General features: G+C 38.2%; 1 protein-coding gene across 20 annotated transcripts in view; it reads left to right on the top strand.

The window, feature by feature from the left end:
* SOX5 (SRY-box transcription factor 5) overlaps positions 1 to 27882 on the top strand; it is a 614147-nt gene that overhangs the window by 345638 nt on the left and 240627 nt on the right. For 16 of the 20 annotated variants that reach the window (XM_088164910.1, XM_088164917.1, XM_088164914.1 and 13 more), the window contains one exon: positions 18739 to 18970. In XM_088164910.1, the coding sequence (XP_088021036.1) occupies positions 18740 to 18970 (231 nt within the window). In that variant the 5' untranslated portion in view covers position 18739. The remainder of the gene's footprint in view (positions 1 to 18738; positions 18971 to 27882) is intronic. The other 4 variants (XM_088164922.1, XM_088164921.1, XM_088164920.1 and 1 more) reach the window with 1 other exon arrangement.

Below are 27882 nucleotides of genomic sequence, written 5' to 3'. Positions count from 1 at the left end.
TTGTTTTAGTATTTTTAAGGTAGATGGCTATACAGGTTTTAAGATTCATCACCAAGTGGAAAAAAATGAGAGACCAAGGGAAATAATCCTGTTTATTTGACTAGGCCTTCCCTTGACTCTGTAAGCTATCATCATCTTTATGCTGGTTGTCTTTGAGTGTATAATTAGCCTGGAAGTGAATGTGGGCGGTGGGTGGTATGGCAAAGTATTTTTTTTCAGAAAAAAATAAATAAGGGAAAAATGGACTGCTGAGGAAAAAAGTCTTGTGTAGCTTTCCAGTTTTTGGTTTGGACAGGGCATGCATGTAACTCCAGAAACCAAATATGTCCTGAGTGGAGGTCCAGGGAGACTTCATTAGGAACAGCCTAATTGGAACATGCCCCAGTTTATTATGATGACGGTAACGTTTTGAGCTTCTATTGTCCCCCATGTGCTTTGGCCACAAGGTGCTTTACACATATTAGGAGATTAACTTGCACAATGCTGCTGAAATATAGGTACTATTACTGCCCCCCTTTACAGTCCTGCGAAGTACCAAGGAGTAGAGCAGCTCAGCTGTGCTTTTGCCTGGAAAGGAGAACTCACATTAAGTCACCCCAGTGCAGCGAGAGGCTTGAATAGGTCAGGAGGAAAAGTTGGTTTCTGCAGACTCTTGAGTGTTTGCAGCTCTTCACTTCCCTACATTCAGGTTGGGCTTGGTAGACAAACTTGCAACCTTAGAGGGACAGGAGGCAAAACTGTAATTAATTCATCCCTAATTGGCATAGCAGTAAGTAATTCTGCCTAATCCATTCCTTGCTGTGAGGATGAAGCAAAGCTAAACATTTGAATTGTGGAGTCGACAAGGGGAAGAGGGGGAGTAGGCAGTGAAAGATGGACAGAGGCAGACATTTCTTAGGTCACATGGTAACAAACACCTATAAAAATAAGAGACCTTTCTTATTTTCTCCTCAGATTGCCTCTTGACTTAATTAGGTGAAATGCAAAGAAATAGACAATTAATTTTTGAAAAAAATCACTAATTTTTCTCTTCTCCTTCTTGTCTTTCATTCAGTCCGTGAGAGTCTCTGGAGTGTGAAATGTTGAAGACACCAAATTGGAATTAATTTTGCTTTTTCATTTAACAGATTGTGTTACATTAACACCACACTATTGCCAAGCAGCAAACCTTTCCTTTCCTCAGATGTTAGGTACTAATACAGACTAAGAACTGCTGAAAGAATGGTTATACTGAAATGCTTTATTTAAGTTTCTCCTCCCTTGTGGCTCGAGTGGGCCCTGATTCTGCTAAGATGTATTCACATGAGCAGGCTCACTGAGTTCTCTTTTATTGCTTCCTGGCAAGTAAGCTGGATTCTGTTTCATATAATGTGGCCCAAGTTAGAATTTCAAAGCTCACTCAATCCTCAGAGAGATCTTTGCAAGACTCTCTTCTCCTGTATCTAGACAGCCACTAAACACACTGAGGGCACAATTGAATTAATCAGGACTACTCATGTACAGAAAATCAACCAAGATTCTGTTTAAGAGATGACAACTTTGATATCATATTGTTCATTACTTGCCCAGGAATTGTTACTGCTCATGTAACTGGATTATTAAATTGTTTACTGATGATAAATCTTGTTTACAATATTAAGCATATATTGAGAGTCTTGGTGTAGTTCTCCTGAAAAGAATTATCTGTAAATCACATCAGAGGATTTATTTTCTCTCTCTAAACTGTGTTTTACTTGCACTTGTGAGTGTGTTTGTTTTTTTTTTTTTATTTTCAGTCCTAGAAGTTTAACCTAGAATATGACAGTCAGGCAGTTCTCTGACTCTCAGTGTATCCAGTGCTCAGAACTGTTTAGTGAGGTGGTGCCATTTGACATTATCCCTGTCCAGAACTGCAGCACACCATAATAGTTTGGATGGATTCCTTTGTTTTCTTTGCTCAAGATTAAAGTATTTATAGCTCAAGCTCCTGCAAAAGCAGCAGCCCATTCACTGGCACCATCTCACTGATAAAAATACAAGTCTATTCCCTTCTTTTTTACCCGATTTGTGTCTTATCTCACTGTAAGGTTCTATTCCATTTCAGGCTTCCTGCTCTTTGAGCTACAAATTTCATATATATTATTTAACAGTTCCTGTGCTACAACTGTAAACCTAAATTATTTGAATTTGAGAGTATCTGAGCAAAACTATCTTTAAGGGGTGGTTCTTCCTTCAGCTGTGGTACTGTTGTGTTTTTCCATCTTTATGACTGTAATCCCATTGCATTTGGAATTATCAGGACTCAGTGTGGAGTTGTTATCAATGGACAGAGGTCATGAACCCAGTGAGCTGTTGGTCCTTTTAAATGTGAACAAAACTCTTTTACTCTGTGTGTGTGTTTTGAAGATGATGTGGTTACACAGCTATAGAATTAGCCTGCATTTCAGTTTTTGAAAAAAACAGAGAAATATATTGCAGTGCTGCTGGGGCTGCCATTCTCAAGTATAAAAGGCTTCAGCTGCTTCTGTATTATGTGTACAACCCATGGTGGTGGCATTTCACCTTTTTAGGGTATTTATACCTGTAGACCATTTTCAAGCTGATGTAAACTGATGGGCTTTGTAACCATACAGCCTTTTCTGGATACTATTTCCAGATACTGTATTTCTAAAAAATTTCATTAACTTCCTATATCTTCCCTCTAATATGAATTCTTTGCTTTCTTTTAACTATGATATGACAATACATGATTAAATGGTTGTCAGACTTGCACTTTATTGCAGTCCTTGTTGTTTTTTAAAGTATGGTCAGTCAGGTGTGTTTAGGTGCACTTAAGGTGAGAGGTGTGTGACATTCATGGCTGCTGCAGGAAAGTTAGCTGTGACTGTTCATTAAAGGGGATTAAAATAGCAACTGTGAGAATGTCAGATGTTTTAGACTGGTCGCAGTATTTCCCAAAATTCAGAAAACTGTGTTTAGTGTATATACTCAGCAATTCTGGAGAACAGTTGTTGGAATATTTGCATCAAGGCTGAATTGGATTTTGACTTGACTTCCACACTCTTGTACATAAAGGTCCTGCCCTGATTCTGTGTGATGTGGACCTGAGATGATGAGCGCTTGGTCTCTTCCAGAGTTCATTTTCACAAAGTCTGGAATGATCTATTCAAATTTCTACTTTTAGATTGTAAGCATTGACTTGCACACTAGAAAAAAAACGTAAAACTCCGAAGGGAAAGATGAAGTTTGTGTATGTCAGCTTGAATTTGGCAGTACAAAGGAATGTGCTCTTCATTAAGCACAGTTGAATGGATTTAAATTAATTGTAACTGCTCCTATACATGGGAAGGTACAGAATGTAAAATACGACATTAACAACAACTGCTTTCCTTTTGGTGGATAACTAATTTTTAAGCTGCCTGGAAAATGCAGTGTCTGGACAGAATTCACTTAGCAAGGCAGCTGCCTGCCTTGGAACATTGCTGGGTTTAATAAGGGCTGAATACACAGGTGCCAGTGACAACAATGGTAGATTTTCTGAGAAATGCATTATTTTCACAGTGCCGCTGATGGAAGAAACGCTTAGTAGCAGCTGATAATTAATGATCAATTTGGAGATTATCACCAACAATTTACAAAGGTTGACTTTTTCTTTAGAAGTCCCTTTGGATAAACTGGATGGTAAATTACCTGCCTAAGGCTTTTACTTTACTTGTGTTAATAAGATGAAAATGAATATGTTTGAAGAGCTCTGAACTGAACTTTTCAGACTGCCTGATAATCCATACAACTCTTCTTTAAACATCTTAAGTGAGTGAGCAAATAGAGACTATAATAAAATTGAAAACTGTCATGTGAGCACGTTACCATCCTGTCTAAGTAATGGGGCATGACAAATAAGAGGCATTGCTGTAGAGTTCATATTTTCATTTTATGGCATGCATTAAATATTTGATCATCAGCCAGCAGAGAGGAACAATTGGGCTAAGAGTATCATTTGCAAATAGACGGGTGAGATTTAGACTGTCACAGTCTGAGCACAGGATGGAGAACTATATCTTAGTCCATGCTTCAATAGTTTCTCTTTACTTTGTAGTGTGCAGACCACTTAAGGTCCCCTTCTGTAATCCTCAGAATAGAAAAAGGAGTTAGTAATCTGTATTTATTTCAGAGGGGATAATAATCCTTATTTACTTCACAGGAAAAGGGATATGTGAAAAGTAATTAGTAAAAAAAGTGCTTTTAAGGATGATGAAAAGCACAGTGCAAGTATAGAATGTTTGCTAATAAATTGTGTACAAGAAAAAAGAGGAGTAAGATCAGGTTTATAGTGCAATGAAGGTGCTTGGAGACATAAATGGGTTCCCAGCCAGATTTTCAGAAGTCTGTAGGTATCTTAATATTTGAAGCATATTTGAAATTCTCTTAACTGCAAGGCAAACTATATTTTTGGCACTTTGGTATCTTTTAAAATCTGGCTTGTGCTTTATATTCATATCATGTGGGGGTGGGAAGAAGGCAGAGCAAAGTCAGCAGCTAGGGGTGTAAAGGCTTGGTAACAGCTGCACTTCCTGAGCATCCCCTGTAAAGCAAGTGTGGAGATGGAGGATGAGAGAATAGAGGAGAAAGGTAAAAGTCTTCTCACATCTGATGAGCTCTTTTACAAGGGAGGGGTTTACAGACTGCTAAAAATGCCAGCCACTGAAACTGGACAATAGTGAAAAGGATGCAGTGGCATTCTCCTACTATATTTAGTGTTTTTTGCTTATTTAGGGAGGTATTGCAGTTTGGTTAGGGTTTTTGTTGGTCGGTTGGGGTTTTTTTGTGGGATGGGTTTTTGTTGGTTTTTTTTGGGGGGGGGGGTTTGTTTGTTTTGGTTTGGGTTTTTTGGGGGATTGTTTAGTTTTAATTATCACTGCCCAGAAAAGAGAGTTGAATAGGTTTTAATGTAAATATAGTCATTGGTTTAAAAAAAACCCCATTATTATCATCTATCTTTTGGCAGGACTCCATGTAGGAACTTCCTTAAGAACTGGACTCAATGTACCTTGTGGGTCCCTTTCCACTCAGAATATTCAGTGATTCTGTGAAACTTAGTTTTGCAATTTCAAAATGCAGTAGCTGATGAGAGAACTTAATTTTTGTCATCACTTAAGTGTCAAGGCATACAACCCCACTGGGTAAATTAATTATATAAGTAAGTAATATGAACAGTGATCATTAATAGAATGTTTCCTTTTAAAAAAAGAAAAATCTGAGCTTGCAGGGCATTTTATAAAGGCAGTTAAATATTCTTATCTCTTATGTAAAAATAGAAAAACTGGGAGCCAGAAAGGTTGTAGTAGTTTAGATTTGCTAATTTCAATATACTCATTTTTTGCTGTGAGATAGGATTAGGAGCAAAAGTAAGGCAGGTTTAAAACTTAAAGGGTGTAAAGAAAAACTTTATTAACAACATAAAGAAATAATAAATTCAGAATAAAACCTTCAGACTACTCCTCCTCCCCCCTCTCACATTTTCTTTTTCTTCTTAACAGCAACATACAGAAACATTTCAGTCAGTTATTAACTTAAATAATCTTTTTCAGTTTACTCTAGGGAGAGGAGTCTCTACTTGTTTGGCTATAGGGACTTTTTTCCACAAGAAGAAAAAAAGCAATTTTTTCATGTCTTCACTTTCCACAACCTATTCCCATCTTCACAGCTTTCCCAAAAGCTGTGCTTATGGGCCATATTAAACTCATGGGGTATTTACTTTTAAGAATGAACTGTTCAAAAAAAAGAAAAGGCAAAAGTTCTCTTCATGTCTCTTTCTCTTCTTTCCCTCTATTCATGCTTCATTCCCAGGAACAGAGATCCCCTTCTTCCCTTGGGGCAAAGGATCCTCAACACACATGCTTTTGCTTAATGATTTATCAAGTTGAAAACTCCAAACCTCCATGTCTTTTTTCAGGGTTTATAGGAATTTTAGTGTAGTACAGTCCATTCCTATAACTTACAAAAGGATTTTTAAGTCAAATTCATGGCATCTTCTCATTCTTCTTCCATCTGGAGCCTGACTTCTGCTTCACTGACTTTGGTGTATCCTCTCGGTTTTTTCTTCTCACTCAAGGGAGGACTGAAGGTCTGCAAGTCTTATCTGAGCATTGGAAGGGTTAAAATCTCACATGGAGGATACAGAGGCTGTGGTCAGGCCATGCTGGAGCTGTGCCTGAATCTCAGGACACTCAGGCCACACTGGGAAGGGCTGGCCCAGGCCAGAAACGGCAATGGCTGCTCTGGAAAGGGTGGTGGGGTGGGCTAGGATCTCAATCAAATCAACCTCCCTGGGCTCAGCTGCAGCACTCACTGCCCATGGCCACCCCTCCTCCCTGTCAGGCCATGCCAGCTCCCCAGACATTGCTTGGCCCTGTCCATGGCCCCCCCTCCTCCCTGCCAGTTCCCAGACAGAGGGCCTGGCCCTGTCCCCAAGCCAGGCCCGCAGGCCTGTGGTGGAGCCAGGCCTGGGCCCTGCTACCTGCACTGCTGCTGGAAGAGAAAAGGGCCCTTCCCGGGGTTTGCTTCCTTCAAAACGTGAATTAATGGAGGCAGACCAAATCTTCCAATTGGTTTCCCAGGCTGTCAACAACCAAACCAGCCTTCAATTGGTCCCATCAACTCACAGAGGAAGTTCTCATGGAGAGCAGCTTCCATGAATGCTCTTTTTCTAAATGCCAATTAATGCAAAACCAGAACAAAGGTTCAATAAATCTGTGGGGTCACACGGGACGTTGCTGTCTTCTGAATTCTTAATGTTGAGTCCTGCTTTCATAGTCCATCCTGAGTCAGAGAAGGCATTCAGGAGTGATCAGTCTGTTCATGGTTTCAGTGTTTGTGCTTCTTTGGCAATCATGAATGCCAAAGGCCATTGCTATATCTCAGAAATAAATTTCTCTGATGTATTGCAGTTAATCCTTTCTCCTAGGTTTCATTCAACAGCTCTAGAACTCGCCAGGTGATCATTTACCCAAATTAAAAGCTCTTTACTACCTTTTTCAAATAAAAAACAGGATAGTGGGCATTTTCTGTTGTGTTTTATATCCAGCTGCAGCTGGTAACCTTGAAAACTTATCATTAGCTTGTGATACAGAGGTGTTTGTTAATATATGGTGCTAATGAATCCATGATTTTTCTCCATGCCCTAGTTTGTTGTGACTATAATTAGTCCTGATCAATTACTTTGGCTGCAGCAGGTATGACACGGGGTGTCTAAGCATCTTTCAATAAAGAAGTTGCATTTTTAGAGTTGCATTCAGGTACATCAAAATGCAGCCCATGGACTCCATTTTTACATGCTGGAATTGTTCTCACTACCAAATCCATGCAGCTCATGTAGGAAAAACAAAAAGTGATGTATGTGTGGGGAGTGTAGATGAAAAAAAAAACAAAAGGGGGAAGTAAGGAAGTTTGTTGTTCATTTTTGTTTAAGAAATAAGTAAATTTTCTGAGATGCTTGGATCCTACATCGCTTCTGCATGTAGGAATCCAAAATCCTTCTCTTGAGGGCCAGTGGTGCCTTTGGAATGCTTCGTTTCCCATGCAGTGGTCATTTTCCTCATGAGGCTTGTGACATACGTTTTAGATCTGAACATCTGGATTCAGATTCACTTATAATATAATTAAGGGTATCCCCAGCGGGGAGAGGGTTTTTGATAGAAGTCTTTTCAAGAAGGCTATTATGCCACTTGTTATGGCAACAACAGCCAGGTTTACTTTACTGTAATGTATATTTATTTTTTTTCAGAAGACTATTGCTGTCATCTGAAGTTGGACTTCCATGGCAATATGCGCCTTAGATTGCTAAATTGTTTAATACATCTCAGTAAAAGCAGTTGTAGGCAAGAACATTTTAATGGTGATTTTTAAGTCTGTTTGAAGGCAGTGTGTGAAGTGTGGTGTAGGGGAAGAGTCAAATGTTTATTTGAAGATGTGTTTGAATGAATCTTCCTACATAAATTTGCCAGTGTTAAGAAAGAGGGGCTCTGCCCCTTTTAGATCACAAAGGCCTCTCAGTGGGTGATGGTTTTGGTAATGGAAAAAACAAAAAAGGTTCCAGTATGTGGTGGAGGAGGTAAAATAAACAAACACAATGGATGATTACTTCTCTCCATCAAGGCTTCTTTATCCTTGCAAGCTCAGTCAGTGGTCAGCATGTTAGCCACCCCTCCCTGTTTTATCCACCCCTGAACTGTGTCCTTTGACAGCATTGGTTTGTACAGCTGGGACTTTGTGGAGCTCGATGGGCACTGCTGCTGAACAGCAGACGTGAAGGTAGACAGAGCACCTATGGAAGGGTGAACGGCATCTTCCGAGTTTCCTTGGAGGGAAGGACATTCCTTTCTGGGTTTTTCTCCTCTCTACCCCACTCCACAGCTTCTAAAGCTTTTTTTAAGTAGACATTTTTTTGTAATGGTGCTGCTGTGCCTGCCACTGCGGCCTTTCTAAAGGAATATTTGAGGTGCTGTATGATTCTTAAGGTTGTCTGTTCTGAATGGTCTCCCATTTTCCTATTTGTTGATTTGTTTTTACCTTGCATGCCAATATGCATTTGTTTGTGCAAGGATAAATGTGTGTTACATGACTAAGGGCTGCATTTTTCTTACTTAGCAGCTCCAGCAGTGCCTAGAGTTAGTTTATTAAGCTGGGTAATTATCAGCTGGCTACGATTGTTCTTTTCTCTTGCAATTTTACAGGTACATCTAGAATCAAACAAAGGAAAAATCAGCTTGCAGGCAGCTGAAGTCAATCCATTTACCTACATGAGGAAGAGTGTTAGCATGTGCAAGCAAGTTCTGAAAAGTGTCCAGTAGTGCTGGAAATGGAACATGGATGCTCAGAAATCAGAAAATTACAGATGTGAAAGGGGCTTGTATAGCACTATTGTGGTTGAATAGATGTGTGATTGCACCACCCATTTTTTTAATGTAAATTTTTAATTCATACATTTTTCTGAATGAAAACTGGGAAAAGAGTACAAGATAACTAAAGCATACTTCACAGTACAGTGAGCACAGTTAGTGGGGTGGAAGCTTTCACATCATACCATAACTTTTTCCTGTTCTATCTCTCGTTTATTGGGCCAGAGATGGCATGACTGTGGACCATCTGAAGTAGGAGATACAAATGCAAAACCACCTGAACACTTGAAAAAAGTTCATTTTCTCTCTTAGAATACCAGAACATCTGAGTAAAATTATTTATATTTAAATAATTTTTGTTTTACTCTATTGGTATTTCAGAGTAATTTTCCGAGACAGCAATTTTCACTAGTTTCTGAAAGGCAGCATCTGGGCTTTGGAACAATCTCTTTTCAGCTTTGAAAATCCTACCTCAAATTACTTATACATTATAAATGTTTGAATTTTTTGGTGGTGTTTTTTTTAGCATAATGGAAAGGCAATAATGTATTTATTCCCTGTGATTTTATCTTCAAGTTCAGTTTGATTTTTCTTTCTTAGGCTCTCCAGGATTATTTGTTCCTGGGCCAGGAATGCACCTGTCATGTACAAACCCTCCAAAAAGGGAGGAGCATGCACATAGATGTGAACAAAAAAGAATAATAAAGATGCTGGGCAGCTGGAATTAACCTGTTGGAAAGAAAATGTTTACATCCACTGGAGACATTGCTCTGCTTAAGTATATTTTTTTTCATAACCCCCTCACCACAAACACAGATGCAAAACTGATTTCACTGTGTCTGTAGTTCTTAAAGGTACACGTGGTTTCTCTGAGGCCTCAGTTCTGCTCCTGCTAAAATTACTTAGAGGCCCAGTATTTCAGTGATGCCAGTTCATGCTATCAGTGGTTATCTACTTTACTGGCATGATCAGTTTTGCCAGAAGACATACAGGGCACCTGTGGATGTGTGTGTTTATGTTTCCGTGTTGGATTTTGCATTTTGTTTTTGCAAAGTGATAGACATGGTGCAAATGTGGATGCAAGTGATGGTTGGAGCAGGAGTTATATAATAAGGTGGAATGATACTGCGAATTCAGATGTGTAAACGCCAGTGAATACCTTGAAAATTATTTCATAAATGCAATTATATGTACATTTACAGGAAAGAAACACACATGCAATATAAAATTATTATTCTGAACTTAACACTAGGGAAACAGAGTGAAGTGGGGAAAAGAAAGAAACTTTTAAAAATTTCTGTGCTTCTGGTTTGTTTGTGATTGCACACAAACTCTGCAGAGGAAATGTTGCTTAGAAAATACTTAAAATACCATTTGTTGAGTTATAAATTTAAAGGGGAAAGGAGAGGGGGGTTGAAGCTCAATGGCTGTTTGTTTGACACATCAGACAGTGGCATGATGGAAGAGTGGGAAAAGCTGTGTCATATTCTACCAAGATCTCAGTCAAAATAATGGCTCCTCATACTGAAATCTGGATGTCTGCTGTGAGGGAATTCTTATTATTAATGTTGATTCTACTGAAAATAATTAATCATCTAACAATGCTTGGAGAAAATTTTATGTCAGCTTGTTCAGACAAATACTGTGAATGATCAAGAATAAGCTCCCAAAAGTACAAAAGTTTTAACATTTACTAACTTTTCAAAATGAGCCCATGCTTCCTCAAATTTGTTTGCAATAAGTCAGTCATAATTGTTATCGTTTTAAAGCTGTTTCAACTCCTTGCCTTGATTTCACCCCGTGGGAATTAGGTGTGCATGTCTGTGTGTGATGCATGGATTCGTTGTGCAGCACAGCTCTCCCACTCAGTGTCTGGGGCAGGACTGACGAGTTTTCTGTCATTTTCAGGTATTAGTTTGTACAGTGAAATCTCCAGGCTTGGAATATCTAATTATTTAACTAGATCCTCTTCGTAGTTCAGCAAGCAGATGAGCGATGATTAGCTAATGTCACAGTGATTTGAGAGAGTACTTTTAACAACGAGCAATTCCTAAAACTTTACATGAAAATAGAAGCAAAACTGCTATTTTTGTGGTGGCATGATGAAAAATTTTAAATAAAAAGAAAAAGTATAAATAATAAAAAAGCAAGATATATGAGGAGCTAAAGGGCTGGGGGGAGGTACATTTCTGAAGGGTTGGGGGCTGGAAGGAAAGGAAGCCAGAGTTAATTTGAGGATGCACTGGAAAATAAATGAGCTTGTGGATTTAATTCAAAATCATCCAAGCAGAGTCTTTTGCATGAAAGAAGCCAGTGATCAGGCTCAGTTTACTTGAAACATCAACAATGACTGCATCCTGCTGTTTTCAGAGTTTGTGCTGATAGATGCTTATCGTCTTTGACACTGCACCACCACAGTTGTGTGTTGCCAGTGCCATAACCATGTTGTCACTATGTGCCTCTTCTGGTTTTAAGAAGTTCTCAAAACTCACAGGTTTTGAAGTTTGATTTCTTAGAAACATGCTTTTCAAAAACTGAAACCTCATCCTGTAGTTTCTGGTTTATAAACGTCTTACTAGATTTTTGGCTCTTTTAATTGATATACAGATAAGTGAAAAACAAAAGGCTGATGATGTTTACAGGTACCAAACAAAAATCATGAAAACACAGGTTCTCCTGCTGAAGCTGATTTTAAATGTGTGTCTCTGGGTGAATTGCTAAATGTTCCTGCTTAACACACACGAATAAGATCCAAAGTCTGTGCGATAACTATGAAAGAATTAGGCAATATTCGTTACAGTAATAGAATATAGTAGATACATTTGTTACCTTCCAAATTCTATTTTGGTTGAAGGCTGGTTTGTTTCAGGCTACAGTATTTCACTAAAAACTTGGTCATACAGAGTCTTACCCAGTTACCTGCTTCAAAAAGTCCGTGAAAAACTTTCTGTAGCACATGTTGGGAATGTTCAACATGAACGTTTTTGACAATGGATTTTTACTAGACTTGATTTTACAGTGTTTTTTTTGTGCATCAATTCCTTGTAAAAAACAGAGATAATAAAATTTCAGTTGATGACATTGAAATTTTAAAAAGTGGTTTGATTTTTATTTTTCATTTTTCTAATAGAAAAGGGTTTTGTTAACATTTTCTTGAAGGACACTTATAACAACTTCATTATTTGAGAGTTTCAAATCCTGTCAAATGGAAACCATTTACCACTGGAACTTGGAGCAGTAGCTTTTCCTCAAAAAACAGTTTCCACAGTATGTGGAATATCAGGTTTATGAGCCGGGCTGCTGATATTACACTATACTTTAAAATGGATTGGGGATAATATATTCCCTTTCCATTTTATATTCATAATCCTCTAATCTGGAGGACTATGAAAAATTGTTGAAGTACCATACAGAGAGGAAACCTGGAAAGGCAAAGGGAGAAGGTGGGCCGAGTGAAATGGAAATTATTGGATGCCCCTAACCATAGGATTACTTGTGGCAGCTCTAATAACAGAGAACTGCACGGAAATATTGCACAGGTTATGCTGTAGTGATCTTGATTTGTGTTAACAAAGTTGACTTGTTCACCAAAACCACTTTTGAGTAACACAACTTCTTCGTAGCATGTGTATTTTAAAAGATAGATATCTTTTAAAATTGATTGATATGATCTTAGAAAGTAATAATTAACAGATTATTCCACCTCAGTGTGAGTGACAGATAAAAGCACGTTTCATGCACAGTTTTTACTGATTAGCAGATGATAGTTTTGCTTCGTTTTCCTTTTTTTTTTTTCAATTTTAGAATTACTTAAGTGAAGAATTCCAAACCAGGCTGTAAATGACTCAAAGATATTGCCAAATGAAGTCTGTTTTTAGTGGTATGTGTAGAAACAAGTCAGGCTTGCAGTTCCCAGTGGGACAGAGTGTGGGAGTCTGCCACCCTTACTCATGTTGAGTAATACCTTATTACACAAGTAATCTTGTCAAAATGAATGGAGCTGGTTTTTTAAAGGTACTAGTTATTCAGTGTACATAAATAATTAATTACTTTGGGGCCAAAACAGAATGGAAACGGTTGTCGGTGTTAACTGGCACCTCTTGCCAGGGCTGTGTGTAAGGAGAGATCATAGTTCCAGTAAACCTGGGAAGAAGACCTGTTTTATTAACATTAAATGTGATCAGGGATAAGGCAGATGCATTGCTGACATTTTGTATAAACTGCTGTTTATGCATCTATACGTGCATGTATGTGTGTATGCTTATACTTTAGATATATGTAGTAGTGCTGCTGTCTGTAATCATAATTGTTTCCTGCGGAAAAGCAGTCTGCAGCTTTCCAGCAAGTACTGTAATTAGAGATAAATATCTCTGTAGAGAGTCAGATTAAATCCCATTGAAGTTTTTGGACTGGTTTAGCCCTTAGTATTTGATTTGGACTCAGGCCGTGTTCAGGAGCAAATTCCTGGTGCTGTTGATACTGGGCTGATGCTCCATAGTACTGCTGATCTGCTCCTCTTGTCCTCATACTCTGTTCCCATCTCTGACATTCAGGACCTAGTGATTTATACTCTGTCCATGAGAAAGACTTGGTTTGTAGCTGCCAGAGAAACTCAAGAGGTGAATGTTTTCATGCCGATTCAGAAACTGGCTGTGCGACTCCAGTCAGGCGCTGTCACGCCTGGTTATGGTGAGAAAACAACAATGCCTCTCTTGATAAGGGAAAAAAAGAAAGTCTTGCACAGTCAGAATTTTGACATACAATTTAAATCATCTTTCTATATCCTGTGGACTTGGAGCTGCCAAAGAAGCAAAGCCTGTGTTTGAATGGAAAAGCTTTTTATTTCTTTAAAAAGTGTACCAGCTATAATTATCCATAACTTTGAAGGCCTGTTTTAATGCTGTTTTATAATTACAGGTCTTAATACTAGATTATACAAAATAATTTATAAATAGTCAGGACAGAGGGAATTTGGGAGTTTTTAACCTGTAGATTGCCGTGGGTTGTGGCGGCTGAAGGGATTTTGCCTGTGTGTGTATGGGGTGAGCTGTGTAATGATTGATGAATCCCTTAATTAACTCCCAACAACTTAAGATTTATGGCCTCATATCTTTTTCTCCTGACACATCTGTGTTTGTCACTTTTGAAGACATGGCTAAGCCCCTGCTCCAAAAGCTTTTGTAGGTATCTAAAATGTTTCAGAGGTATTTTGCTTAATGTAACAAGATTAGAGTTTTATGACACAAAATTTATTAAATTTTATGACATGAACAATCGAATCGGAAAGGATGCAGGTTGTGTGCTAGAGGGCACTATCTCCTTGAGTACGGAATACCACTTTGGATTTATTTTGGGAGTACAATCATGGATTAAATGAACCGAAACCAATGAACAAATGGAGATGTAGGGGGGGACACTTAAGTGAGGTTCTGTTAAAAATAGTAATAATAAAAAAAATACAGCTGTGGAAAGATCATGGAAAGATCACTTTCGTGAGACAGTGTATTCAAGGGAAAAAACAAACAAGAAAAAACAGTCGTATTTGGCAGCCTGAAATTATTTGTATGGAACCAATATGTGTAGGAAACAATTCATGTGGATATAGTGTAACTCTTACTTGCTCCACTGGGAAAATCCAGCCATGCTGAAGTCAATGCAAAAACTCTGAGATCAATAGACACAGGGTATCAATTTAAGCCTATGAAGCCTCTGTTACAAATTGAAGGGCAGTAAAGAAATACTTGGAGAAACTGTTGTAATATGAACCACATAAAATATTTGTTGTGTAAGAGTGAGTTAGAACAATGAGGTTTTTTACTTCCTTGAAAAAACATTCTTGCTACCAGGAAAAGCATTTATTTAATGAAAATTTAACAAAAAATGTTTGGGTTTTTAAGTGCAGTTTCTGCATATTAAGAAGCCTTTCTGAAAACAGGTCTCTTTACGGAGAACAGTATCAAATTTGAATTCATCACCTGAACTAAATCTTCAGTTCCATCTGAACCACTGATAAAATGAAATATAGAGATACATTTCATAATTCCAATGTGTCTGTGAAATGGCCTGGATACTGCCTGTGTCCCAGAGCATCAGAACTTTGCAGATTTAGGTTCTCTAAAAAATTGCCACCTACCTATTTTTATCCAGTAGAAATTATTAATGACATTTCAAAATGCAATTCTTCTTGAAACAATAAAGTTGCAATAGATTTCATCTGCAGTGACACCTTTTATGTTCGGAATCTGGTGCACTGTCTTGCTGCTTTTCTGAGTTACATCTTAGGATTTTGGGGGGTTTTAAAATTCTATCCATAAATTGATGTATCCTGTTCCATTGTAAATCTTCTTTCAGAGTGATGTAATTGAAAACCATTCCGAGTTTAAATTGAGGAAAAGATCTTGTAGTCACGTGGGCTGTAAACTGTTGTGTTATGACTGATCCAGGATGTTTGCAGTCATTTATTAAGATGGGATAATTCCAATATTTCATTAGATCTAGATCTGTTTAAAAGGGCTCAGTTTCAGATAATGTTGTTACTCAGAATTTAGCTGTTTCCATATTGTTTGTGGTGGGAACTCTGCTTGCATCTTAGATATGGAATCTGTTGAGACCTGGTATTAGATCAGTAGGATAAACAAGATACGTGAAAAGAAGAGAATTAGAGGATGTATGATGTGGGGGCATATCAAATTTGGGAAATGGGCCATTAAAACTGTAGAAATAATGAAAGATATTTATGGATAACTTTTTCTTATTTCATGTTTTCTACTTGGGAACCTCTCAGAGATTTGATTCTTTGCTACTATAGGCTTTGTTAGTTACTATCCTTTTTGAAGACATTTCCAAAAGTAGATATGGACCTATTCATTTATTTATTTAAATCTTCCATTTTCTTATGGAAATTTCCCAGATGTTCATAAGGAGTAAGAAATTTCTGTGAAACTGATTTTTGTCTGACTCAGGTTGGCTATGGACAGAGCTGCCTGGAAACAAATGGTATTTGTTGTCTGAGTTTGTGTAGCCATTTCTTTGAGTGTCCTTGGAAGACTAATGCAGATTAAAGCCTCAACTTTGCTGCCTTAGCCATTTTAGTAATCTTCTAGGATGGTGATGGACACGTGGCTTGTAATTTAAACTGCATGTTTTAGAGACAAAGGGAAAAGTTTCTTCTACTCTTTCTACTCTCACTTTAGTTTGGTCTACAATGCAACCTATAGGTTTTCATTTTAGATCAAAAGCAAAATAATCTCTGTTATTGCAAGTGCATGGAGGTGGACACCTCTATTATCTTCCTTGTCTGTTTATATACATTCTCTGCAGAAAGTTATTTCATCCCTGTTGGGAGCAGTGACAAGCAGAAGATGATGATCTGAAACTATATGTTCGCTTATGAAGTTAACAGAAGAGCTTTATTTCAGCGTGATATTCAAACTTTCCTTGTGAAGCAATGTGACAGAATCGGTGTTATTCTAGGTTAACAGCAGTAGGAATTCTTGACACTGTTTGAGTGTAAAATGTGCAATCCAAATCATCAATACAAAGCAAGGCATCCTCTCTCTCTGTAATTTATTGTCAGAGTGAATTGCAGTAGAGACTTCTGTGCATGGCTTACAATATTTTCAGTCATTTTATCAAATATAAATGCTCTCAAGTATAGAAAATTACTGTGGAATAATTGACTAATGATCTCGTGTCTCTCACTTTTTGTTTGCCAAAATTGAGACAACTACTTAGTGCTGATTTTCAGAGAGAGGTTGTAAATACTCAAGCTTTTATTAAGTAGTGTTAAAATGAGTAGCCAAAAAACTTAAATTCCATAGCAAATGTCGATCTTGGTGCAGTACAATGCAAAATATGAATAATTCACATTAACTTTAGAAGGGAGTTGTATGCTTTCTGCAGAAGGGCTTGAGATCTGTCACATCAAACATAGCTGTAAATTGCTGAATTCAGTGGGCTAGTAGAAAGCTGCCAGTAAGAGTCTATCTGGTGATCTCTGTCTTTGTACATATGCTTTGCTGCAGACACGTAGGTGGGAAAGCCTAGAAGACAGAATTCAGGTAGGATGTATGAAGTGTTAGTCTGTTGGACTAAGTCAAACATTAATAGAAAATAATACAGATTGGTTCTCTAAGCACTGGCAATAGGTGGTGTTCAGAACAGGCAATGTGCAGCTGCGTATAGGTTCTGGTAGGGATTTTTTGTCTGAGTTTTTGTTGTTGGATTTTCTGTTTTTTTTCTGGTTTTTCCTTTTTTTTCTTTTCTTTTTTTTTCTTTAATATAACCTAGCTTGGCTCAGGAGGCAAGGCTCAAAATGAGATCATTAGAAGCAAAATAAGTCTTAACAAAGGGCTGTTTAAGTCACAGTTTGTTTTCAGACCCAGTTGACTGCTGCTAAGAACCATTCCGTGCTCAATATGCCAAATCGTATGGACATGCTCCACCTCACAGCAGCCCCACACATGGTTCAAGAGGCTGCTGGGCTTTTGAAATGCAGTCCTTTAACTGTGGAGTGGAAAGTAAAAATGAGGTAATTAGAATCATAAATATGAGGTTTTTAAGGAGATGCAATATTCCTTCAGACCCTTTTTTAAACTTTTGCATACAAATAATCTTCGGTTTCCTTCTTTATAACTTTTTTCCCCTATGAAACATTTCCCTATTTTTTATTTCTTTCTTTGGCTGTGCCTGTAGAATTTCTTCCCATTCCACTCCTTGCAGATGCCCCTGGTTAGCACAGGGCTCTGTTATGCCATCCGTAGACATACCCTGATTTTCATGAACAATATTGCTGTAATTAATCCCAGAATTTGTCTGCATTTTAAGGCTTCATTGTACCCCCCTCTATTTTGGAGACCAAGCTGGGAACATTCTGGGTTCTGTAAGATTTTCAGTACTGCTTGGCTTGAATGATACTTGAATTTGCCCATTATTTAAGTTTCTTCCAGTGTTTCTAAAAGTTGAAGATAAGCATGTCCTATCAGACCGATGTTATCAGACATTATCAAAAACTTCACAATGTAGACCTGAATTTCAAGTCAGTATTTCTGTGTGGATTTTACAATGTGTGCTCTATATATCTTCCTTGTGTATCCTTTTTTATGTATGTAGTTATAGATGTAAATTACATTTTGATGTTTTGGGTTTTTTTTTCTTGATCTGGCTATAGATAGGACAAATCTGATATATAGATAGAAAGATTTGATAGCAGATCTTCATTCAGTCAGTACACTGACTTTATGTTGTCAAAAAGCTTAGATTATTAATGTCCAAATGTTTAATTGCTTAACTATACCAGATCTGCAAACCTGGAAAGATCCTTGCCACATGACTGTAACACTCGGTTGCTCACATGGGTGAAATTTTGTAAACACAGACGTTTTGGCTTGCTAGCAAGTTCTTTTATTGTATTGTATTTTATTTTACTTTATTTTTTTCTACCAGTTGTGGTCGATAATGCATGCAGATGATTATTCCTTAAAAGCTAAGTTGACAATAGCTTGTATCGGGAGACATTCTATCTTCATAGAGTCCCTTGCAAATGCAAAACTAGATGGGTATTTTTTTAAAGGAATTGCATTTCATTATGCAGTCTTAGGTGAATTTTCATGTTTAAGAAGCCAGAATACAAGAGAGTGCTATATTAGTGTATTATTCTCACAACAAATAAGCCACTGTTCTGTTGCTACCTGCTTGGCCATTGTTCCCAATTGTGTATGCTTTGCAGTGGTATTTGGATGGTTTCCTGCTCTCTGCCAGCACAAAAAAGGCATTTCTGTTACAATGGCCCCTAACCACACAATGACGGCATTAAGGATTTATTTGGAGGTTTCATTATTTTCTCCTCTTTTGTTCCTTCCAGGATGTCTTCCAAGCGACCAGCCTCTCCGTATGGGGAAGCAGATGGAGAGGTAGCCATGGTGACAAGCAGACAGAAAGTGGGAGAAGAGGAGAGTGACGGGCTCCCAGCCTTTCACCTTCCCTTGCATGTGAGTTTTCCCAACAAGCCTCACTCTGAGGAATTTCAGCCAGTTTCTCTGCTGACGCAAGAGAACTGTGGCCATAGGACTCCCACTTCTCAGCACAACACAATGGTAGGTTTGCTTATGGTCTATTGTGCTTACATCCATTCTTTGAATTCTGCCTCTGCAGTAGTTTGGCATCCAGATCTGTACTTTGTGGAGTGTACAATGCACAGCTACACGTACAGAACACACTACAATAATATGTAAGCTCTGACCTTAGCTGGGCTGCCTCTACCCTCCACTACAAATGCGAAATCACTTGCAGTGCAGACTTTTCCTCACCTTTGCCTGATGGCATTCAGGGTGCTAAAATTTGTTAGCTGCACTGATGTGAATTGGAAGTGTATGTGTTCAGCAAACAGCAAATGGGTTTGGAACACTCTAAGTGAGAGTCATGTTTGGCAGGGTGTCTGAAGCATCACCCTAATGCCAAGTTTGTGCGACAGTAAAGCATGAAAGTCTGTATAAAGGGTAAAAAAAAAAAGAAACTTGGAATTTTGATGATTTAAAAACTTACATCTGATGTGTAATTCACGTCACAGATACCAACAATAAAATTTACTGTGCTTATGAAATTAAATGAACATACTACTTTTTCATATGTGGATTTCCACTCTACAACTGCTGCTGAGCACTTAATTCATTACATTCAGTAATCTAGAACTGGCTGTATCTTAAAGAAGACAAAACAATGCCATGTTGTAGTGTCACTATTATGTGTTTGGGCCCTTCACATGGAGTACTGATACATTTTTAGAAAGGTTGAAAGGTGCAAGGAAAGGCATTGGAGCCCCAGGACTGAGGCACTTCGGCAAAGCTCTGTTGTGAGCACGCTTGCACAGCTCTTGCTTATTTACAAATTGGCTGTAACTTTTCTGTTAGTTCCCCACTTTGACAAGGGCACTGATAATTTCACTAGAAGTGAAGATAATGAGTGGACCTGCATATTTGAAGGCTTTTAAAAAGGCATTGCAAAATAGGTGATAGTGTATTCTCATAAAAGCCTGCAAGAGCTCCACATTGGTATTTAAGCCCTTACAGCTCATTATGCATATGTAACAAGCCCTAAGTAAAAAGCCTTAGGGATTATTATTTCTCATAGGACCAAGTCACTGGATATTCACTGAAGCTGCTCTCCTAGACAGAATAGCTCATTGATCCTGATCCATTTTCCTTCCTTTTTTGGGTTGATGCTTAAGCTCAGACAGTGGTTTGGAATACGTAATTTTAGTTTGTGTTATTGCAACTTTACATGAAGAAAGAGCATCATTGGAGAAATTACTCATGGGCGGACAATGTCATTATCTTTTCCATGCTTGTTTATTTCTCATCCTTTATCTTATGTTTTATGGAGATGAAATTCATTAATATGGCAGTTCCAGCCAGTGGGATGTTAGGGTATGTAACTAATGTATGGGCTTAGCTGTATTTTGGCTTACTTTAAGAGAATGTTTTGAAGATAAAGAATTGTTTCTGACAACATTTAAGTCAATAGATAAACTTGTGGTGGCACCAGTAGTGTAGAATCAGACCCTAATGTAATAAAAACATACTGTTTTCTAAGGAGCTCAGCAGGAGTATTTCAGCTACACCTCCCTCACTGAAATATTTAGCTGCTCTTTAACTGATTTTAACTAACTTCTTTGTTCATTTATAGTTTTTAAGGACAAGAGGTTTGGTTGATCATCTAGTGTAACTTCCTGCTATGAAGGCTGTATTTAATGTCATGTCAAAACAGCGTGTTCTGTCTTTTTACAATACAGGATACTGAATCATGGGGTGTTTTAGATAGTTTTGCTGTACCAGTGACACACTGCAGGCTTACCTGAGGCAGCATTTGGGGGGTTGTAAAGGACTAGTTTTGTCTTCATACATATTTAAGAATATTGCCAGTCTGTACGAAAGTAACATTTTGGTAATATCTCTCTTTTAGTGAGGACTGTGTTACAAAAATCATCACTTAGGTAGTTCAGAAAGGATGTAGCATGTGTGTCTTCAGAAGGAAAGAAGTGATCAGTCTAAATGACTAAAATACACATAATCACTCCCTCTGCTGTTGTGGTATGTAGTTATCAGAAGGAAATCACTGGATAATATTCAGATGGCTTCAGTTTGTGTGCTTTGCAGTGACAAAAATCATTCCCAAAGGGCATTCACTTTATAACATTGCAGAGGACATTCTTATACTGTTTGAATTGACATTCTGTTGTTTTATCATCTCTGGGAAGTAGATCCAGGTGTGCACACAGCACCATAGAGTGTGGTCTGATAGTCTTTTATTGATAAAGCTCCAAGAGCTCCAAGAGCTTTTTACACTTTTGAAAATTTACCCTATTGCACTTTACCAAGTTTTAACAGCTGCCATCTTAGTGAGACAGCTCAAAATTCTGGGTAAGTTTTTATAAGAGGCAGGCAATATTCCTATAAAGACATCTTCAAACCTAATCAAAATTGGCAAAAATCTGCAAAGCCCATCTTCCCATCAAAATGAACAGGATATTTCTGAGGATGTTGGAAGTGCAGACAGAGAAAGGTTAATGCAGTGGGCACAAACGACCCCTGTGAACATCAGGAAATGCTTTTTTGTGTGAAGATGACTGAGCGTAGGAACAGGTTACCTAGGGAGGCTGTGGAGTCTCCCTCCTTAGAGATACTTAAAAGTCATCTGCACATGGTCCTGGCTAGCTCTCAGTGGCCCTACTTGAACAGGGGGATTAGGCCAGGTCTCCTCTGGAGATCTCTACCAGCTTCAACCAAGGCAGGGGTCACTATCTCAAACTTCTTTCTCTTGATAGAAGAAACTGGATACTTACTTTAAGTAGGAAAAACTCTTTTCTGATAAGAATAGAAACACTAATTTATCAGACTTAAAGCAACTGCTCAGTAGAAAATAAAAGGCAAATAATTTGACCTAGAATATATCTGAGAGTCCCCTTAGGACATTCGTAGCAGGCCATAAGCTTTACAGAGAAACACTTGAGGATTACAGTATCAGTCAATAGCTCTTTTGAAGAAACCTATTAAGGCTACAGTATTTGGATAGCACAGGTAGTTGTTAGCTCATCTAAGTTACAAAGGCTTATTTTACTTGTTTCTATTTGCTTGCCTTTATGTTCTATTTGACTGCTTTAGCAACTCGCAAGACCACTGATCTCACCAATGGTGGCTGTGCTAAATTCTGAAAATGAGAAATGTAAAGGCTAAAAGTACTGATTAAAGTATACCACAGTCATGGTGTGTTTAAATCAGACCTTTTTTTTAAACTATGGAGTATCAGTAAAATGCTGGATGGGATTAAAAAAAAAAAAAAGTATGAATAAAAGGTCAAACTGGTAAGCTACAATTTTGCGACTCCCTAGTTGTTCCAGACTGTTGACTCTGACTGTACTGGTATCCCACGTTTGTCCTGCACTTTCAGTGGGATTTAGAATTAATTTTCAATATAGTTTTAAATTGGTGTGCTGTTCAGTAGCTGTTGCTTCATGCTAAAAGAAGTTGAGTTTCTGTTTTGAATGAAGTTACTCCTGTGTAACTTGGGAATAATATTAAGAACAGCAGTACTACTGGTCAAAGAGCTTACCAACACATTGCTTCGTGCTTTTCCTTCCCTTGTCCAAAATAAAAGGTTGTTTAATGCTTCATTTGAATTCTGTTATCACATTTATCCTGGCCTGCGCCTCACCTGTTGGTCTGGAGTTGTCAGCATATGAATGGTGGTTGATCAGAACAACAAGCGGCTGGAGCACTTAGCTATTATTCAGACCTTCCGAGGAGAATGGAAATCTGAATGCATATAGCCTTTTAAAAAGTCAAATAGGACTCTAATTATACTGAGCTAAAGAATGCATATTTAAAAAAAAAAAAAAACAACAAAAAAACCTCACAGTGGTTTTAGAGAAATTTTAATTTCCAGTGTACCTTTGAGCATCAAGCTTAGGATAAGTTATTGTGATGATACAATGCACAGTGTTGTGAACACCAGTGCCTTTACTGTGCCAGCTCTAATAATGAGAATTTCATTGTTTGGGGAGAGCAGTCTCCTACACTCTAGACAAAAGTGTAATTACTTTTGAACGATGTGGAATGTGCTCAGTTTAATAGCATGGAGAATAGATTCACAAAGATTCAGATAAAGCTAGCTTGGAAGCCATATGTGCAGTGTGGCAGTATGAAATTGTTAGCAGGCACCGTAATTACAACACACACGCATGCACGCAATTTCACTGTTTAAACTATAAACTTGTTTTTGGTAAGTTTGCATCTGTCTGATGTTCTTTCCTTCCTCTTTCAATGGTAAATTGATATTTATAAGATGATGAAATTACATTGCTGCAAACATTGCATTATAACGTCATCAGAAAAGTAGCACGTGGAAGCAGTTTCCACAGATGCAATTTTAGGCTTTTACCAGAGTTCAGTCTTTACATTTGCACCTTTTCGGGGAATCACTGTGTGGGCTGTTAGGAAAGGGAACAAATGAAAAATAATCAGTCAGGATCCCTGAAAGATCTGTAGAAGTTGCATACTGTATTGTTTAGTCCAGACCCTGGAAAACTCTCTGCCGTCCTTGAGAATCAGCTGTGATGGACCCAGAAACAGCTTTGATAACTCTCCTATCTGCCCGACAAGTATCTTGCAATCAAGTTAGGCTAATCTGCTTGTCCTCCTTGTCATGATCCATGTTCTCCCAGAACTCCTATCCTGTCCCATCCACGTGAGTCGTGCTTACATTACTTGCCAGCTGCTTGATGTACCAGTCCTGTCTGGGGCACATAAAGAAACAAAAAAGGTGTCTTGATTCTTCAGGTGAGTCAGGGATCAAAGCCATAGTGCAATTCTGGAGCAGAGTGCTTTTGTGGAGGTTGCCTCAGTTTATTGAACCACTCTCTTATTACAGTGGCTTTTGCATACTTGTAGCCATGAAAACCAGAGTAGATACATTATTCCCAGTAGAAATCAATGGGCAGAAGCACCTGCTGAAGTTTGAGATGACCCGTTGGTGTTTTAATCAGACTTTGAAAGGTCCAAAGGTTGGTTAGGGGGCATTAAATAAGTAATGAAATAAGAAAACTTTTTTTTTCCATCCCCAAGCGGGAGGGTTAAAACTACATTTAAACCAATAACTTGATAAATCAAGACTAAGCTTATATAAATTGCCTGGAATACAGGGTGCAGATGACTGTAGTTTTTAAAGGCCATGAAGAGAAGTGGAAACAGCAGTTGTTTGTTTTTGTTGAAGATCATCTTACTGTGAAGCAGTCATGTTTTTAATGGATTCATTTGAATGCAGTTAAGCAGAAAATAGTCAACAGAAAAGTAAACACCTTTGTTTTATGGAAGTGCTGGGAACTGTATGTGTCCATTGTTTGCAAGTGATTATGTGCCTAGGCATCAATTCATTGACTTCACACTGGAAAATATCTTCATTTAAACTTACTGCATAAATACTAATAAAATCTAATTCAAGTGAGTAGCTGAAAAATTCTACAGAAAAACGAGATAGGTAGAATTGTAAAGCCCACATTTGGTAGGAATATTCGAGCCAGATGGTCTCTCTTATGAGGGAAAGAACTATTAAATGCCCCATCAAAAAACTGTGTAAGCAAAAAACTTGGTCATCTTTCTAAGCAACAGAGAGAACTTCAAAATTTTGTTTAAAATCTGTGCTGTCGATTTGAGGAGCACTGGTGAGGACTACGATAGGGAGAAAGCCCCACTAGGACTGCAAGACCAGTTTATAGCAACAATCCAAAGAGACTACATTTAAATGTTCCTACTTCTTGATACATCTTTTGCTTCCAACAGTCACTCCTTGTGTGTGACATAACACAGATAGGATCTATTGGATCTTCCCTACCCTATTGGAAGTAAAACAGTAGCTGTGGACTTTGTGTAGCTTCTGCAGTCCAGGTCCATCCCCTGTGGCACTCTGCTCAAATTTATACTGGAACTTTACCTTTTATTTGGTGACAGTGAATCTTTCTGGTGTGGTAGTGAGGCACAAACTCTGCTGACAGTTGAACACCCAATTCTCCATGGTTCTGAAAACAGAATCCAAACAAATAGTTTCAAATTTTTGTGCCTTTCCTTTCAAGGAGTATATGTCCTTTAGCCAAGCTGCTGCACTGTTGAGAAGCTTTTGGCCTTAGGCTGTCAGTGTAACTATTATCAGAATAGAGAGCAGCATACCAGACTTCCGTACTCTTATTTGACATATGCCTCAAGGCAAGGCACGTGGGAATCCTGAGTTGATTATGTTTTGCCCCCTGCATAGCACAAACTCCTACTTTTGCACATCACCTTGACTCATTTTTGCTTCAGTAGTTGTTAATTCATTTTAGAACTTCCAGAACAGTTTCTCCATGTGCTTTGTGTTTGCTCCACACACTTTTCACATCCACAGTACTACTTCTGAGCAGCTGGTTTGGTTTTCTTCTGTTCTTTTCACTGCAGGTGCAAATTTTTCTGTATTTCTAGCCTTATAAGAGCCAGTGTTACTCTGTCAGTTTCGATCTGCTTGCAGTTGTCCTCTGAAAACATTTTTCTGCCTTGCCCATTTTCTTCCTCTGCTTGTAGTCATATTCAGCTTAATCACTTTTATTATTTAATCCATTCTTAAGCCTTCTAGTAAATAGCTCATATGAAGATGTTGCACAGTAAAAATAAGTGTTGCACTATTTGCTTGAGCAGAATGTCCATAAAGTAGGGGATGGTTGGTATGAAGCTCTACTTACTAGAGGTATACCAAACCTAAAGGGCATTGTGAAGTGTTGGTCATGGTTTCTTGAATTTCAGGGTTGCAAGGAAACACTGTGGTTATAAACTCTGGCTCTTAGAAGTGCCAGAACCTTCTGCTACACTCTACTCACAGTTGTGTTTTACAGTCTCTTCTCACTGTCAGATGTTTGTGTCTGTGGGAAGTTACCCATTGCAGTTACTATTTGAAGCATTTCTTTATTTTCTGTCCTTTCAATGGATGAGTGACATGCTCATGGTTTTTGCATTGTCTCTTTAGGTATGATTTTTCAGGTCATACAAAATTCATTTGTATTAGGCTGTGCCAAGGCCAGCTTGCTTTCTCTAATTTTTCTTCCCCCTGCTAATGCTTTTTCAGATTCATCCAGTGTAATGGTGGTTATACTGGGAATGAAAATGTGGCTCCAGGCAGTTGCTGGCATTTAAAGTGTCATGTCATCATCCAATCATGTTTTTTCCCTTTCATGAAGCTAACTGCTTCCTCTTAAGTACATCAGTGAAATACCACTGCCTTCTCCACTGTAATAAAAGGAGTTATTAATTTTCTCTAGAAATTCATGGCTGAAGAAGCACCTTTGGCAAATTAGACTGCAGATTTCACTATGTGTTTACTTAAGAATAGGCGTCTACCATTGGTTGGTCAACTCCTAAGATGTGTTCAGAGACCTCCCTACAAGAGGAGATTGATGTGCTGCAAAGTTTCTGAACCAACCAATGTTCCAAAGTGTTTAAAATACAATGAAATGGAGGAAACAAACTTTCTTAAGTTAAAAGAGTCCTTTATGCCTGGGGTAGCAAGCATGCCTGAATAGTTTGGCCGGCCTCATTTCCAGATTCTCTTTAACACCCGAAGGTCTTTGTTTCCTTTTCCGGTTTAGTTGCAGTTGTGTGATCAGATAAGGCCTTTTTGCTCTTTGCAAAGGAGAAGTAGACTTGGTGAATCCCATTAATTGAGCATCACTAGATAAACCAACAAAACTAACTGAGTGGAGTTGTGCCCAATTTAACTCAGGATAGCTTTTTGCCAGAGCAGTGTAAACAAGACTGTAATTATACATGGAAATAGTCTGCTTCAGCATCCTTTTTTTATGCTTTTAAAACTGAATTCCCCCCCAAGGAAAAAAAAGAGCTCTAAAGATTAACTTTCTGTAGTTTGTACAGGCAGCAAGCAAATTACAGAGATTGTCTAAAGCATAGACCAGTAAAATCTAGTATCAGACTGTTATTATCTTTATTTATATTGTACCCAGAGCATGATTTATTTTTATAGAGACAGAAAAAAGAAACATTCCTGCCCTAGAATGCTTAGCTTATGACCCCATTCCTGCAAAATAATCTGGTTGATTGGAACCTAATGCTGATGGTAGCAAGAGGGAGGGAAGGAGAGGTCACTGGCTATAACTCCTTCTGCATATAGCTTTTTGTAGGATTGGAGTTTGATGACAGAAAATAAGAAATATTATAGCAAAAGGTAAAATCCTTCTGACATCTCAAGTCTGAATTACTGGGGTAGATTGTGCGTGTATCTCTACATTAAGTCATGTCAGAAGTGGAAGCTTGCATTGCTTATTAATACTGTTAGCCAGAAATAATGCAAAACACCCGTGCTTCAGACTCTCCTCTATGCTGATTTTCAGACTGAATTTAAAGTGTGTGTTTCATCTCTGTAACTATAAGTGAAACTTTTCTCTTTCCCATTCTTTTAATTTTAAACTGCTGCAGTTGTAATCAGGAGATCTGCTCAGCTTTGGATCCATCTGTGTTCAAAAGCAGCAGTATTTGCTGAGGGTGTGCAGGTTTCCAGAAAACAACCAGATACGAATGCAGAGCTTAGCATTCAGGATTTAGGGGTCTGTTAGGAGCAAGTTCGTTTCTTGTACAATTTCCAGTTAATTTTATGGAGTCTCAGTGATAAATTTCTGGTGATTATTAGAGTCTTGTGCAGCAGGAGATATTTTGGCTTTTCTCATAGAGGAAAGAAGTTATTTCCTCTCACAGAATGGAGTTGGCCACTAACATATAATACAAAGCCATGTAAATCTTACTGTCACTTTTGGGATGAAGATTCAAGGGTGAAGTCGCCTCAGACTATATGTTTAAAAAGGGTATGTTCAGAAGTGAGCTAGTAAATTTAGCTTCAACTTTATAGTTAATGGAAGTAAATAGGGAACAGTGGAGCATGATTCATTTTGTCCTAACAAATCTTGTAAGTAGGTCAGGGAACT

This window comes from Sturnus vulgaris, chromosome 5 (assembly GCF_052056855.1).
Source record: "Sturnus vulgaris isolate bStuVul1 chromosome 5, bStuVul1.hap1, whole genome shotgun sequence".
Taxonomy (NCBI): domain Eukaryota; kingdom Metazoa; phylum Chordata; class Aves; order Passeriformes; family Sturnidae; genus Sturnus; species Sturnus vulgaris.
This window is presented reverse-complemented; position numbering and strand designations above follow the sequence as displayed.